Source organism: Protopterus annectens, chromosome 14.part0 (assembly GCF_019279795.1).
Source record: "Protopterus annectens isolate FY-2018-M chromosome 14.part0, PAN1.0, whole genome shotgun sequence".
Lineage (NCBI taxonomy): Eukaryota > Metazoa > Chordata > Ceratodontiformes > Protopteridae > Protopterus > Protopterus annectens.
Window position 1 is genome coordinate 244,890,459 of NC_056748.1, and position 18,520 is coordinate 244,908,978.

General features: G+C 32.5%; 1 protein-coding gene across 1 annotated transcript in view; it reads right to left on the reverse strand.

Annotated features, from left to right (window-relative positions):
• The window catches only part of SLC18A2 (solute carrier family 18 member A2), a gene marked incomplete in the record, with an annotated part of 947,305 nt that overhangs the window by 627,552 nt on the left and 301,233 nt on the right, over positions 1–18,520 (reverse strand). The window contains 1 exon segment of the mRNA XM_044055965.1: positions 14,696–15,053. Coding sequence (XP_043911900.1) covers positions 14,696–15,053 — 358 coding nt within the window.

Genomic DNA, 18,520 nt, shown 5'->3' on the forward strand with positions numbered 1-18,520 from the left:
TTTGAGCTGATGGTAGTTCAGGTAGATGTAAAAGATCCCATGGTACCTATTGAAATAAGAAGGGATCCTTTACTTATATAGAAAAATAACTCTTATTTACAAAATATTTACATATTTACAAACATTTACAAATATATATCTATATATATATATATATCTATATATATATATATATATATATATATATATATATATATATATATATATATATATATATACAAATCTGTTTATACACATTCATAATTTCCTTTACAATCATATTAAATGTTCATCTCCATTAGACTCCCCACTCACTCCTTTTTCCTGATTTTGCTTAATATTGTTGCTAAAATCCATTTATCATTAAACATAATTTTAATTTATTCTTTCATTCTATATAACCCATATAACAAAAATAATTTATCAACTCTTTTTTAAGATATTCTTTACTTCTACTTGTATAATATCCATATTTGATTACATTCATTTTTAGTTTATCAACTCATTTTATATCTTTGAAAAAAATCTTTGTTACATAGTTTTCCCCATAACTGTTTTACTCTTTTACATTTCAGAAACATGATTCATAGTTTCTTCTTGACAATGTAAACATATTCTACCACTTTTCTTTTTATACAGCATATTTCCTTTTACTGGCAATTTATCAATTACCAGTCTTCACAAAAAATATTGACATTCTACTTTCTGATTAAACCATTTGCATTTTATTTTCATAGCTTTAATTTTTTTCATCTGTTAGATTCCCCCATAGTTTTGTAAAGTAATGTTTTATCATTACATTCTTATGCCATACTTTTCTATCTTCTCCTATATCAATTTTTTTTATTTTCCACAAAAATATTTTTTCTTGGTAACATTTTATTTCTTCATTTATATACTCTTTTTTTATCATACACCAAAATGTATCATGCTTATACACACACACACACACACACCTACTACTAATCTCTTATCTTTTTCATTTATCCACATTAACACCTCGTTCTTCTTTATTTACATACAAACTCTTCTTTTTACTGGGTTTAATCTAGATCCCCATGTAAAAGAAAACATTATCTGCAATAATTTCTTTTTAAATACTTTTGGCAAGATAAATACACTTGATAAGTATGCTATTTTCCCATTAGAACTGAATTCATCAATAAACCTTTTTTTTCTGAATGATAATTTGTATACTCTTTAGACAAGGCAGGGTTGTTTTATTTCTTCAATTATTTTTATTTCCATTGAATTCTACTTACATCTTTATTCCCAAATTTTATACCTAACACAGAAATTTCATTCATTGTGATATATATATATATATATATATATATATATACCGCCTATCCTTACTACTTCACCTAAACCCTATAACCTCTAGACACTCGTGTGTACATTATTACTTATTTTATCCATTTCTTTGCAATTATTATGTCATCTACATATGTTAAAATAACTGGAATTCATAACCCTTCAGGAGTTATATACCTTGCCTCCTTTATTTTGTAATTTATTTCACATGCTATCACATTAATAACTAATGCAAAGAATATACAACTCAATGAACATTCCTGTCTTACACAAATCTTCATAAGTACCTCTTGATTTAGCCAGCCATTTTCAAATATTTTTGCTTTCTTATTACTGTATGCTGACATATATAATTTGCTAAATTTCTCAGTTATATTCCTTCATTATGGCCCATGAGATTTCATGTCCAGCTGTGTCAAATGCCTTATTAAGGTCTCTTGTCATGATTTATGCTTCTTCTATTCGATTCATATCATCCACAATTTGTCTATCATTAATAATTCTTGACAACTCTTCCCCTTTATACTATCTGTACTATTTTCCATAATATTCCCATTCTAGTTTCAAATTTCTTTTGTATTGTTTTTATAAATATCTTGTAATCATTATTATTATTGGTCTCCGTTTTTTTTGGCTTCTATCTTCCTTCCTCCATATAAATAATAAAAGTATTCCACAACATAATTCCTTATACATAAAACTTTCATTTAACCATTTATTCAAAATCCTTAATTTTTTGCCAGTCCCTTAAATTTTTGTACATTTCATACCCTATTCCATCTGGTCCTGCAGATGAGCCTATATTTACTTGTGCTAATACTTTATCTAGCTCATTTAAAGACGTCTCCTTTTACAACTCTTTATTTTCTTTTTTTTTTTCTGGTAACTTTTTTTTACTCTACATGTTTTTTCACTACCTCCATTTTTTCTTTGTTAGACATTTCTTGTGCATATTGTACTGCACTGTTCATAATCTTTTTCTATGTCTTCTTTTACAATTTCTGTTATTGCACTACCATCTTCCTTTACTGATCTGCTTAAGTTACTTGATGCTTCTCTTTTCCTTGTAAAAATATTTGTGCTTGTATAACAGTTATTGTGTTTTTTCTTGATTTATTTCATGTAAAGCTTTTTCTTTGTCAAATTACTTTCTATCATTATATTCTAAATCTTGCAATGCATTATTATGTTATTTTGTATTTTTTCTTTACTTTTCTCACATCATATTGCCATTATAAAAACATTGTTTATATTTTTCCTTAAATATCCACCATTCAGTCCAGTTTTTATAAAATGTTCTCATAGAAATATGATTTCCATAACTATATTTCTAATCTCTTTCCTTCTTCATTCCATGCTTTCTGGTTTATCCTTTTTATTCCTTTGCCTATTTTTATATACTTCTTGGATACCTTTATCTCTTGCCTTATTGAAAGATGATCAGAAAATCCTATTTCAACAAACTCACCTTTTCCTATAACTAAATCTTCTGATACTATAAAATAATCTATTTCATTTCTGTACATACCCCTCTTGTATGTCCAAGATTTTTGTCCCAAAGTTTTAACTTACCACAGGTAATAACAGCAAACATTTGTCTTGTATCATTTCCTTTCTTTTTACACTTGGTTCTTAAATCACAATTAAAATATCCTGTTATTATAATATTCATATTTATCACTAAATAGTCTAAAAATCTGACGACATAAACTTTCCCTTTCTTTACAGTTAGAATAAACATATATTATAATGCTATATACTTATTTCCATTTTAAATCTATAATGGTTAGTCTTTCCATTTTTACTAAAGTTACATCTAATGCCTTTACTGTATTTCTACAGAGTATGGCTATTCCAGAATATCTTATTTCCCAAATTCCAGATTATCTTTCTTCTCCATAGTGTCTCTGTTTGTAATCTTTCTTTCTTTGTTAAAAATATTATCTTCTAATATAATTAATCTATATCACATGTACTGCATCACTCCGTAATCTCTATTGTTCTTACTATATTCCTAGTACTATTCACATTTACAGAAAGCACTCTAAAATTTTCATTTTCCCTTTTTCTTAGATTAATGGTTTCATAAATTCATAGCTAATTACTGGGTTAGCTTTCTTAATAGACCATTCTAAGCCTAGCCAATTTCCCTCCCACAGGTAAGAATCAAAATGTTTACCTTGTGTTTGTGATACAGACACCTTAACCATTATACCAACCCCCAATCATTAACTGTATATATTATTTTTCATCCATTTTCTTTTTTTCTTTTTCTTTTGGACTTCTTCCATTAAATTTTCTTTTTCTTTTACCCTTTTACCAATAGGATTATTTTTTTCTTTTATTACCTCCCAATTTATATCTTCTTTATCACTTATTTAAGAACCTTCTTCTGTGTTTTATTTTTTCTCATCTAATTTTTCTTCTATGTCTACTACGTCTAAAATTCCTTCTCTTTGTTAATTTTATTCTCTTTCTTTTCCCCCCTTGCTCTTATTTTGATTTTTGCAATTTGTCCATAAATGTCCAGTTTTGTTACATTTATAACATGTCAGGTCACATTGTTTGCATCATGTCCCATTTCTCCACAAATATAACATTTTCTTTTGTCAAAGTTATTTACCAAATGTCCTTTTTTTCCATAAAAGAAAAACATAACACCTCTATTCCCCTCCACATTTATCATGCTAATTATATGTATATAATGTATTTCTTTCTATTTTAACACAGTATTACAATCCCAGCTACCAGTCCATAAACCTTTTTTTGTTATACCTTTTGCATAAACATATAGTTTATAAAGTTTTCAAATGTTCTTTCAAAGTCTGTCTTTTTACCTCTGTTTGAAATTGTACAGGAATCTTCTTTTTTGTTTCCCTGTCAAATGCCTTTATCACATATAAAGATTCCATGAGTTACAATCTTTCTTTTTTTTTCATATTCTCCAAGAAAAATTTCCATTAAAAAAAAAACAGTCTCAGATACAGTGTCACAAAATATTTGTTTGTTAATAAGAATAAATGATCTCACCTCATGTGCTTTTATACCCAAAGGAGCTATTAAATTGTCCTATACTTCATATCTGTCCATTTCTTTGTCTTCTTTACTTTGGATCTTTACCATGTACTTTTGTTTTTCATTTTCTTCTGCCTTCTTTTCTGCTACTCCACTTTTGTCTTCTTTTACTTTCTCTGTATATGTTTTCTTTTCCATCTCACCACTATTCCTCCAAAATCTACTGCATCCATACTCCAGCAGGAGGGACCTTTGCTCAAGCAACAGCCCCCTAATAAATGTAACCAAAGCCAATAATACTGCTGGAGACTCCATCTACTCAAACTATAAAGCTAAAACCTGGAATACACTGCCTTATAATATCACTTATACTATCAGTTTAGCAACTTAAAAAAAAACAATAAAAAACTCACCTATCTACTACAAGGCTATGCTCATGCACCACTCCAGGATAATAGTTTTCCTTTCTCTTAGCCTAAAAAACACTAATTCTGACCAATAATTAGTCCCTGTATATAACATCCAATGTCTTAATCTAGAAATGGGTAATACCCATTTCTCCTTTTTCCTTGTATAAATGTTACTATCTGGTTTAATTCACTTCCTTCACAAAAACAATCTACTTTAACATTGTCAATAGAACTATGTTTTTAATCTATGTTATTATATTAGTATGTTATCTATATGTTATATGTTATGTTTCTATGTTACTCATGCATTTTACAGTTTTGTACATTCTCATGGCTGACTATGTAAAAAACTTTAAAATCCTGTTATGTACATACCCTTCCGTGACATAAGACCTTCATATATCTCATTAATATGTACACAGGATACTTTTCTATGTCTATACTGCTTTTCAAAATATGTATTCTCATATGTTTTTATGTGGAGCTTTTCTCCCCAGGCCTCCACTGAAAAAGGACTAGTGTCCAGTTGGATGTTCCTGGTAAATAAATGTAAAATAAAAATAATAAATAATATTCTTCAGGATTGTCTTTGCATTCTCCTTTTGTATTTGGAAACATCTACTTCATATTTGCTCACTCTGCACCCCCGTCTCTTTAAGTAAATCATCCTGCAACCCTCCAAACTAGAGGGGTGTAATTATACAGCCATCATTTGCTGACTCCTCTCCAAACAGATTTTCTCAAAACATTTAGTCAGAATCCTGCACACATTCTCTGGTCTCAATATTTTCTTCCTCCTCCATTTCTTTGCACCTGGAAGGGAAACAGGAAGTGCTCCTCCAAAATGGGTTACACTTGCAGCAATGTTGAAATAGGGGATGTTCCTTGATGTCCTGGCCAAATTCTCCCTAGTGGTATAAAGACCGCCTTAGGTCTCCCCTGAAAAGATGCTACTAGCCTAGAGGGACTAGCCCAATCCACAAAGGATAAATAAATAAATATTTATCTTGCCTACCATAATACTTCATGGCTGGATACTATTTTACTCTTATTTTTCTGGATATCATAGTCATTTAAAGGATTTCTTTGAAATATTAGCCCATTCTCGAATAACAGATTTTTAAGAATTTCACTTACAGTGACAACAGTGCTGTAACACTTTGACACATTACATACAGAATACAAAGCACCCATGGTAAAAAGTTTTCTTATTACCTTTGCACTAAGCACTTTAAGTAATGGTAAATTCCATACTGATTTTATAAAGTTGCTGTCCCACAAATGTGTTTTATGAGAATGGGATGGTTTAGCCCTGGTAGAAACCAGAGCTTAGAATGCTTAATGGACTGGGTATATGAGATGGCCAAGCAGGTATGACTGCCCTAGAAGCAGGGGGAACATATCCTCTGAAGCACTGCCTCATTGCTTACCAAGCCCAATGGTGCAATTACTTATGGCACAGTGTAAACACCATTCAGAATGCTGCTTTCCAGTTCTTCTAGCTAGTCTATTTGCCATTCCTGTTAACAAATACATAAAATGAATCATTCGTTATCTAAGTTTAACAGTGATATTCATAAGTGTAAAATCACTGGACACAAATGTCCCTTTTCAGGGGTAACCTGTGCCATGTCAAGAAAAAAGTTGATATCTCCAGTGGTTACTACTTGGTGGAAAGTTGAGTCATATGGCTTGGATGGTGTCTAAATAGGCCCAGAAAACCCAAACATCTTGCGAGGATGTGCTGGGATTCTAATATACAGATCAAAATAGATTTTAGCCACAAAGACAAATAAGAATAAAAACAACATCACTGCACAAAGGTTAACCTAAAGATTAAAAGCCAAAGGAAGGAAAGAGAGCATGTCATAAATAGAGATCTGATCCCAACAATACTGATAAACTAAATATGTTTAAACAATTCATGTCCAGGTGTAGAACATTAACAAGCAAGATCAAATTTAACAAAATAAGAAATCTACTCTGGGGCAATTAACACATCCCAAACATTACTGGAAGTCTCTAAAACAAATGAGAATAGATGTAGGACTGAAAACATTTTGTAAAACTCTAGACTGTTCCACGGACTACATATCACGCTGCTTATAAGAATAGGTATGTCAATTTGAGACCTGTGAGCTCAAACATTTTCTCTGGCATTTAGTGCAGTGGATTAAGGCTACAAGTTGTTAATGAGCTGTTTTCTGCAGTGCAGGGTTTGAGTCCCTTAGCCTACATTTGCCTATTATGTGACTTTGAGCAAGTCACTTAACCAAACAGTGCCCTGGAGTAACTGGGAAATTGGAATAGGTTACTAAATGGTGTCATGGACTGCATGCCTAGTAACTACCTATGACTCTGCCAACTACACGAACTCTTATTTACTACAAACAACACAAGCATATAAACATCATCTGAAGTTCACAAAATTTTACTTCTGAGCACTAACAAGTGAAGTCAAAAGCTTACTTGAAAATGTGGACTGTGTTAAAATCTCAGACCTGAGCAACTCCAGCACAAATTCATCAAAAAGCAGTCCAGTGTATACATTAGAAAGTCACTTAAACACATATGCAAACAAAAGAAAATGTCCATAGAAACACTCTTTGTAGCCGAAAGCACGGGCATGCAATTTTAATCCATACAACAAATTCAGCCAGTCAACTTTCAGAGCATAAGCCACTTGCAAACATATTGGTGTCAACAAGAGTAATTGAAAAACAAATATTCAAATTATAGTTTACATATGATTAAATTACTTACTAGTAAACAACCAACATTGGTTCAAAAAAGCCACAAAACTACTACAGTAATCTGTTGTGCAACAAACCATAGCTACAACAATATGGAAAAAAATGAGGTAATAGGAGTAATATATATGTATGTATATATATATATATATATATATATATATCTGTGTGTGTGTGTGTGTGTGTGGATATACACATATACAAGTATAGAATAGTACAGTAAAAACAGCAGAAACCAGGAAACTCCAAAGAAGGAACAAATAATAAAATCATATATAACATGCCAATGTGGTGTTCCTACAGACAGAATAGTAACTCAAAATATTGAATACAACCAACTCAGGTAAAACATTAAAAGTTTATTAAGGTGAGCGCTTTCATGGTAAAACACCACTTCATCAGACAACCCATCACAATTTATGTTATTTGGTTAACACCACAAAATGAAAAAGTTACTTTCAGTTAATCTGACACTATCACTTGTTAGTTAACAAAAGAAGTTAAGATCAGTGTTAGACCAGAATAAAATAACCACTCCCCCCAAAAACAAAACAAAGCAAAAAAAAAAAAAAAAAAAAAAACAGAGTAGGTAGCAACCAAGGCCCTACAACAGGTAAAACATGCATATATGCATATAACCTCACAAGTACACTATCCATTGAAGCCTGAAGAGCCATATGGTTTGACATGCTTATCTACAAACTTTAGTATCATCTCCAAATACTTGTACTAAACACCTCCCAAAACACAAAGTATTTAAAGGCTACAACAAACAAAATGTGTTGTCTTATGATAATATCTCATTCCAGAGGACATTACTGCCTTACCTAAAGCAAGACAAACAAATAAATATCCTAGGAACAAACTTCAAAGAACCATCTCATATGTACTTATGCAGCACAATGGATCAGAACCATCTCGTATGTACTATGCAGCACAACGGATCAAGCACTTTTACACAACATTGACTAAAATGAAATCAAATCATTTTAGAAAGATCCTTTACCATATTTAACACCTGCTGGTTGGAATTGTTCATAAGTTAACTGTACGAGTACATAGGCCATTTGGGAACACTGACTCCATTAAGATGACATCAAATACTTTCATCTAAATTTTTTAAATTGATTGATATTCTCTGACACTTTTATGTGGTATGGTAATATATTCCACAGTTAATTTCACAATTTATGTAATATATGAATCCCTCTTATAGGAATTAATCAGTTTGATGACAGAATTAGCACCCTTATATCTGAATGTTTTGGTAATAAGTCAAGTTTTGTTCGTAAACCTTTGTCATTGCATATTCTATAGACCAGCAAAACATTTCCATGAATATATATTCTGTAGTGAACAGATTCACTTTTTTGCATCTATCATAATATTTCATTGACTTAGGAAAGGGAATGTGTCCTGCAATTTTCTCTGACCATTTCCACATTATCTGCCCTGAATATAATTATAGAAGATAGATTTATATTCCAATATAAGTCTAACAAAGATTTTATACAGTTCAACTAATATATCTGTGTAATTCATAGTGATACTCTTAAATAGTATGCCAGCTTGTTTTAATGAATTACAGGTTCATAGTCAAGTACAAGGCTAGTTGCCCTTGTGAGCCATTTTAAGCTTGGCCAGTTTCCCTTTTGGTGCTTGAATTAGCCTATCTCATGTGTTGTTAGATTGGTGTTACCCATCCCCATGGTCAATAATTATCTATTATCCCTAGTGAGTATAACTGGGATCATGCCATAGATAATTTGAGGGGGATCCCTACATGGGATAAAGCATGGGATAAAGCATGTAGGATCTGTCTCTGTCCATTAGTAATACAAGGAGCAGTCCTGGGATAAATGTTCTGTTTCTTCATTTTTTCTGGTTATGCTCAACTCAGTGACATACCCAACAGTTGCTAATTTGGAGGTTATGGTTACCACCAAATCTTTATATTGTGTAATCTCTTCTACTGCTTGGTTTTGTAGTTTTACTTGTCTTCAAATATTTTAATTGTTAAAGTCATTAACTTGCACTCCCCTGCACTGAATATTAAACCAGTCCATTCTGCCCAAGTTGTAACCATACATAGGTAGTTATTTAATTCATTATATCACCATCAGAACCTATTACAATTACAAACCTGTAAATATCAGTTTATTTGCTGATCCAGCATAAAATAATACCTTGACAATTCTGTGAATACCAAATTTAGAGTATAGGGGACAAAACTGAGACATGTGGAACTTCTGCACTAAAAGCCTAGTTGAGTGCATTCCTAGTTGTGTGCATTCCTTGGAGTACCACAAGTTGTGTTGTACTAATTAAACAGTTGATAATTCAATATGAAATATATGAATTCACTGCATTGCAAAGGAGAGCATTATAAATGAAAATATATGGTAAAGTGTCACAAGCTTTTACTAAATCCAAATATACATGTCATCCAGTTCAGCATAAAGTTTTAGCCATGGTTACAAAATCACAGAATTCAGCTTAATTAGATCTTCCTTTGATAAACCCATGTTGAACAATATCAGTGTCCATAGCATATGTCCTGGTTTCAATAATAAGGTCTACAATACATTCTTCAAAACATTTGCATAAGAAAGAGATTATGCTTACTAGCCTAGTTATCCATATCAGTGATGATACCTTCCTTAAATGTTGATGGTTTTCATTCACTTGGATCAAATCCAGACTTCACTACCCTGTTAAATATATATTTGACAACAGTGGCAGTAAATCCTCCTCAGATTTTTCAGCACAACTGCAGGGATACCATATGGTCCCACTGAACTATTTTATTTATTTACTTTGTATTTATTTATGTTTGTTACTGGGGTAGTGCACTGAACTCACTGGTCCAACTGCAGACACATCCCATGTGACTACAACCACACCAGATAAGAGCAATACAGTGTAAACAATATTGAGAAAAGTACAAATAAATCTGCAGTGTTATATATGGACAAGAGGTGTTCTTAAACAATGCTACAATGAACAGTATTATCTTGTATACTCTTTGACCTGCTAATACTTGTGAAAAATATATTCAAGGCCACTGCTATTTAATTTGATTTAGCTATTATGGTGCTCCCCACTACCAGTGGCCCTACATTATAACTATCCAGTGATTGACAGTTTATACGTTTGAAGTATTTTTTTAATTGTTAGAATTACAAGCAGGCCATTTCTAATATTTTGCCTTCTCTTTTTTAACTTGGATCTGTAAACAGTTAGATATTATATTTAACATTGCTTCATTTCTATTGTTAGGAAATTTCTTATACATTTGAAAAGCACACTTTTTTCACATACAATCATTTCAGTTTGTCACTCCACAAATATAACAGTTTACATATTTTTCTTTTCAGTTAAACAGTTTTTTTGCATTGTTTAATCACCAAAAGTACTAGCTTGTGTAGCATAGACATTTTTTTCATTTTATGTTACCCAGCTGTTCTCAAATCTAAGAATATTCTACCTTATTGTAGTTGTACCTTTTGTTTGTGTTCTGTACTTTAGATGCACAATTAAATGAAAAGATAGATGCATTATGGTCAAGGCTCCTAGTAAATCTACAACACAGACCCCCGATATTAAACTGTGGAATTCATTGCAGTCAAGCCCTGTTTACCATTATTACAGTTGATTTAGTTACTAACTGTTGTATTCCATTTATAGTTAGTATATCCAAAAATCTTGTTCATACCAAGATGAAGCAGAAAAATTCATCCAACTAGTTTTAGGATAGTTTTGTATAGTAAAAAAAATAATAAATACATACATACACACACAAATGTTTGTTTGTCTTTTCGGATTTTCCCGGTTAGGGGTCGCCACAGCAGAACTCCGGTCCACTAATGAATGGCAGTTGATTTTTATGGTGCCGAGTTGCCAGCCCAACACCCAACCTTCAGCGAAGGCATGCCCATTCACACATGTCTTTCGGAGACCACTCGACTGCAGGGAGGACATGCAGACTCCACACAGAAGGCACTCCAGACACACATAAATAATAGGTAAAATCTCCATTAATGCTGATCAACAATCCAGAATTTCCTAAAAACATATAATGTGCATGGATAGGCTGTGATAACATACAATTAATGATAACTCCTTATGACCTTTTACATTACATATTTCTACTATCATGATTTTTAAATCAATATCTTACATTATTAAATGGACATTTTCTGGCTAATTTACTAATATTACAATGCCAACACCATGTTGTTCTTGTCTCGGCACTATTTGTATATCCTTGAACCAGCCCCCTAATATCTCATGCCTCTATAACCACTGCCACCATAGAGCTAGTCAGTGCCAGTATAACTTTTAAATCCTGCCATTTATGGCTTATACTATGATTCCAAAAATAATGTTTTATAGTAGGATGAAGTTCTGAATCTCTAAATGTTATCAGATTTTCTTGAATACTCATGTGATTTTGTTGCACATGGTAACAATTTTTTGTTATCATTACTTGATAAAGTAGTGATTTCTGCTACTCTACTGTCCTGTTCCTGTTTTTCAGATGTGATCATACTTGATTTATCCTTAGTTGTTCACTGTTTAATTTGAGTTTTTAAGAGGTATAGCTATGTATTGCAGTATCTGGAAACAGAACAGGAGGTAGTTTGTCATTTACAATAAGTAAGCCATTGCAATTTATACTTTTATCTCCTGAAATAAGAAACTCCAAAACATGTAAAGCTTTCAGATAAAAAAAAGAATTCAGCTGCACATGTAACAATGACAATAGCTAAACATACTGGCACAATCTCATTAGATATCATACATTTAATAAAGAATGATCTATATGGGAAAAAGAATGGTTAATATGAGTTATGTTATACTTTCTTACCTGCAATTGAAATGCTATATTAAAATAAAACCAAAAGGTTTCTAAAACACACATCTTCAAAACAAATAAAAAACAAAACAAAAATAAAGGAAAAAAAATAAGAAAAAATAACTGGACAGAAAATAATTTATTAAATCATAAAAACATAAAAAAGAGTGCTTTTGTTTACCATTTATACTTGACTTTATAAGACAGATGAAGTCTTGTAAGAAAGTTACACGAATGCACTCAAGTTTTTATGTTTTTAATAAATTGTTTTCTGTGTTGATTCACCATTTTTATTTTCTATATTAAAATGCTGTATTAGGCTGGTTCCACAGATTAGATGGCGGAGCCTTGACTATGAACTTAGCAACTCACGCTTATTTGGTAATTCCGATCCCTAAGGCATGGGCTGGTTGTATAGAGCAGAATGGTATTTCTGCAGTTCACCCACCCTAAGGTGAGGAAGGGAGGTAGGGTTTACAGCCAAGGATTAACAGTAGTTGATGGAGGTAGACCAAGGATATTTGCCCTGAGATGTATCCTAGCTAATGACCAAAGGGAAGTGTATGGCATGGGTGGTTAGGGTACCAAAAAGGTTATCCAGCTTTGTGCTCTACCAGGACACCCTGACAATACACTCCCCCCTAGTGTGTTATACTAGATCTTCCCCACCTGTGGGGCTCAACCCAAAGGGGTAAGTTGGACAGGAATTAGGGAAGATGGAAAGAATGATCAGGTAGAGGCTCTGGCACATGGCTGATGTTCTAACAGTAGACAGTTATGTTATGAACCAAGAAAAAAAGAAATATTATATTAACTTGTCTGTATACGCATAACCACATTATCACTGAAAACTATAAAATTTTACCAATTCAACTGTATATATGTCAGAAAGTTCTATACATTTCCACTTTTTAACGTCATGATTATTTCCTGTATTTGTTTTAACCTTTGTCTCCCTGTGCATCACCTTACTCATGAGCTCTAACCCTAACCCTACCCCTGCCCTTATCCTAACCCTATACATTACATTACTAAAAACTCTGTCATTAACAGTACTGCACCAACGACAAAAGATCACAGAACACACATATAGCACCAAATATGTGCAACACTGAATCAAGCGTTCTACATAATCCTTATTTTAATCATAATTCACAAACACTTGTACATACACACCAACTGCAATAACACATTCTTGCACATCTGCATAACCATTACCCCTCCGTTCAAACATGCACTCAGTATATAAAACTTTCAACCATATGTGATTCAAACAAATGATAAATCACTCATTTTACATTCTCTGTTTTTTTACATTCACATTTTTCAGCCAAATGAGCAGAGTCATTTAAGTTACACCCACATACAGTATAGTGTAATGGAGAGAAGTTTTCTAGTAAACTGTGCAAAATTTTATGTAACAATATTTCCTTCTCAGATTGCTAATCGTGAGCTTAGGAAAGACAGAGAACAAAATGCCTTGGGGGGGGGGGGGTACAGGTTAAACTCCATAAAGAAACAAGTCAGGTAGACTGCTGCACAAGTAGAAATGGATGTGCAATAATGACATACATTCTAGAAGTAGAGAAAAGTTAGTATCTTCAAAAGACAGTTGATAACTTCAAAAGACATTTTGGGTCCTCTCCTATTCCAACAAAAGTCTCAACAAAGCTATCTGTATTTACAGTATAAGTGGACTCCTGTGAAAGTGATAAACATACACAATAGTTTATAGACCTATAGTGAACAGCTGTTACTCCAAATCTTTTTTTGAGAACAATATTATCTATTACTAATGATACCAAATTGTAAGTGTTAACCAGCAATAATGTAATACTCCATCAATGACAGGAATGCTGCACTTAATAGATGATTGATTGATTAATTAATTAATTAATTCATACTTCATGATACTAATTCTGTCTGACCTAATGAAACTGGCAAAATATCTGTACCACCTGAATGGCTTCAACATTTTGTTATACAAAGAAAACTAAAATTATATCAAAATTATTTTGTGCAAAATTAATGAAAAAATGCTTTTAAGTTAACTAAATTGTGGGGCAAAAGAAACACATTCTGCTGCACTGCTTATATATTTTGCCTTTGTCTAAGGGTTTAACTATCACACCTTTGTGTATGCAGTAAAATAAATTCATTATTTACAATAGTCAGCATTACATTTCTGTTGTAGTTAAGGAGTATGGTGACTCATTTCTACTAAGAAACGTTTAGATTTTCACTCATTTCCGCTAAGAAACCTTTACTTTGTCTTAATTCACTCATTTCCACTAAGAAACTTTTACATTTTCTTAATTCAAAGTGCCTTATTAGTGAAACAAAGAATGATTTTAGTGAACTATACATACCTGTTTGTCATTGGTCCTATGAAAGGATTTGTTATTAACTGTACAGTTGCCTTTGAAGCAAACATCAGACCAACTTGAACATTTTCATTCAGAAGGCTGCTGTCTTTCTTTGGGCAGTCGGAATCTGCATCAGTCACATTCACTATCGTATGAACAGTGGTAGTATAATATGACTGCGAATTGTCTTGTACAGAGGGCTCAGAGATATTTTCTGTTGTCATAGTTGAGTTGTCGTAGAAGGAAAATATTGTTTGGAAACTTCTAGAAGATGATGACTCTGTCTTTGGCTTGGCTGTTTGGATTTCTGCTGGCTGCTTACTGTGTTGGAGACTATAGAGGTAACTAGGGATTATGGGCACTGAAAATAAAAATAAAAAATAATGTAAACAGTGTATAGCAAATAAGGAAAAAGTAATCTGATTAACAATGTTTACCATAATAGTTTACAAACTCGGTGTATGTAGGAAGAAAGTGCTCTTTCCAAGAAAAAATAATGTTCATAATACTGATGGGGATAGAAATCTGAACCACATCATTGGGATGTATGACCAAACAACTGATGAATCAGAAAAGGTTTTTGCTCATTTATTTCCACAACCCACTCGTTTCTAGAGAAGATGCACATAAAGACTTAATGAAGTAGATTGATTCTTTTCATAATCTGAGGATGACAACATTTTTTATATACAGTAACAGATGCTTAAAAGTGCATATATTCAGCAATACAAGCTATAATGAAACCACTTCAAACTATGACATAAGGCCATTACAGACCTTATATTGCTGCAAACCTCTGTTGTTCATTACCATCTTAATAAACACTTCATTAATGTTCTTTCATGCTATATAAATGCTCCTTTTGAAGGTATTATTGCCTTACAATACCCTGGACCATATATATATATATATATATATATATATATATATATATTCAGAGTTCATGGGATGAGAAACTCATTTGGAGTATGTCTAATTGCAATCTATCTTTTTACAAAAGCTTATTGATAGCTAATACACTCTTCACTTTTGAGCAGTCCCCACAGCAGCAGTATCTAGTTAAAAGTCTGGCAAACTCTTCAGTTATTAGCTTTTTCTATTGAAAACAACTGACTCACTGCTTAAGCTTCAGTCTTTATGATATTCCATGAGTGCTTAACTCCAGTTACTGCAGTGCCAAATAATGTATTCTTAAAGAAAGAGCTACATATTTACCTTTGTTGAGAAAATACATAATTCTTTGTAAAAATTAAACAGGATTTATGATTTAATAAATCATTTTATGACTACGCCATAGCATACAAGATAGTGAATACTTTAAATTCATGGCTACTGAAATATGTATAACTATTTCATGTTACTAAATATTGTCTGTGAAAAGGTAACTTGCATTTTATACATTCTAAAATGTCTGAGCACATTGCTAATGCACTCAATTTGTTCTGAAGTCATGTGTAACCTACTTTTTAAACATGTTATAGATTGTAAGCAACCATTGAGTTATTTATCTAAGTTTTGAAGCTGGGTAATATGAGACAGAGAGAGTAAGTTGAACGGTGAGGTATGAGATGCAGAGACAGAAAGTAAAATTAAAAAAAAGTGAATGCTGGATTGTAGAGCTGCGAGAGAGAGAAAGGTTAGGAGTTAAACTGGGGATAATGGATATGTGAAATACAGGGCCAGGTGTATAAATGATAGCTAGCTTGATAGAAAATTACATAAACTGTGGAAGTTTGTGGAAATATACTCTGATCTGATGCTATTGTGACATGGATTACCTTGTAATGGAGCTGGAACCCAGAGGTGGAGGGTTATCAGATTGTTGATAATGATGGAGAACTACAGGCAATGATGAAGACTGTAAGAAGACAGTTATGGTACAGATGTCAAACATACCTTATGGATCAGACTAAAGGATAGGACAGTTCTACTAATGGACCTGGATCACGTGTTAATGAGTTATCAAGGAAGCAACATCAGCAGGTAATAAACAAATCAATAATACCATATAACTATGACCTGCTTTAATTTGAAATGGAGTACGAGAAACAAAACTTTGTGAAGTATTAGGTAAGTGCAAACACCCCGGCATAAATCTGTTTAATTTAGTTTGTTAGAGACACTATTATGGATGGAAAATGTAATGAGTTATTCACTGGAAGTGGTCTCCATGATGGCAAATATGTGTATGTATGTATATGTATATGTATATATATATATATATATATATATATATATATATATATATATATATATATGTATATAGCAGATACATACATAACAAATATATAGGTTTACTATCAAAATACCAACTGCTCAATCATGAGTGTTCACATCCTCAAACCCGAACAACAGAAACCGTCAAGCCAACTGCCAATTCATTTGGGAGGCAACAATCGACATTCGACAGTTACTGGATCACTCACCATCCATAAAATACACTGTTTTAAATGCAAACGTATTTCTACTGTTTTGCAGGGGGGCAAGCCCCCCTGCACCTTCCACACCCCCTGCTAATTATATATTCTAACTCCAAGATCACACTACATTGAGGAAAAGGATAATTTACCAGATCCCCAGTGTAGTGTGATCCAATTCACAACACCAATGCTCAAAACTGCGAACACAAGGTACGTGTTGACGTCTCGAAGTCGACAGGATTTGCATTTGCAATTTTGCCTTTTTGCACCTTCACCTTTGACATTCTGATGGATCATAAGGTGATTTCATTATTTTGATAGTAAACCATAATGTGTATATATATATATATATATATATATATATATATATATATATATATATTAGCAAACAGGGAAATATTTATTTTAGCCATTCAGCACAGAGAAAATCAAAGACACATCATTCAAGCCAACAGTGTTCTTCCAGTGTGTTGTAATCATTTTTTGAAACAACCATGAGTGTACTGAAGTAATATAAATGCAGAATCTGCTATCACGTAACTGTCATGCAACTGCTTTCCAGTATCCATGAATCCCTAAAATGAGCGGCATCAAAAATCAAAATCTTTATACCACATTGTTGTGATATAACTGTTGAATGAGAAACCTTATTTTACATACAGTTCTAAAGATCTGGCACTGCAGTTGAAATCAGTATCATCAGTACTTTATCAGGAAACGCTTTCAGTCTTTTAAACTTCTCATTTTGCCTTTTCAGTGGTGTTAGCCGGCAGCAGTTGAACAGGAGTTGCATGTTTAATTTCTTTTTGTTGTTAAATATCCCTTGACAGATATTACAGATTGCTAATCTGGGAATACTTACCTTTGAACACAACTGACACCCTGACAAATTCTGATTTAGAATGTTGGAGTTTACAAGATTCTGCTAATAAACACTACTAAAAACACTGCCATGGCCAGGAAGTGTGTTAAAGTAAGTGCTTGAGGTAATCAAATTTACATACTTAAAGAATAATCCACAGCTGTGCCTAGGTAAATCCTGATATACCCACAGACAGGAGTGGATTATTGCTAATATACAATGACATTATGTAAGAAAGAGATTGCTTAGCTTTCTTAAATAATCTCTTTGAATAATGGTGCTGTAATGTTCCAATGCATTCTTCCTTGTTTACTTATGTACTGAGTATACGTATGGGACTTATGTTCCCAAGCTTGCACAGAAGCAATGGGGAAAAAATAATCTCTCCTAATGTTTTTTATTTTTCCTGCTGACATACTTTATAACCTCTTAATGCAAGAAATCTGGACAAAACCGAATTAAATGGGGGGGGGGGGCAAAGGTCCACAAATAGCGACAGGTTTTAAATATTGTTCTTATTTTTATTTATTTATTTATTATTTCTTT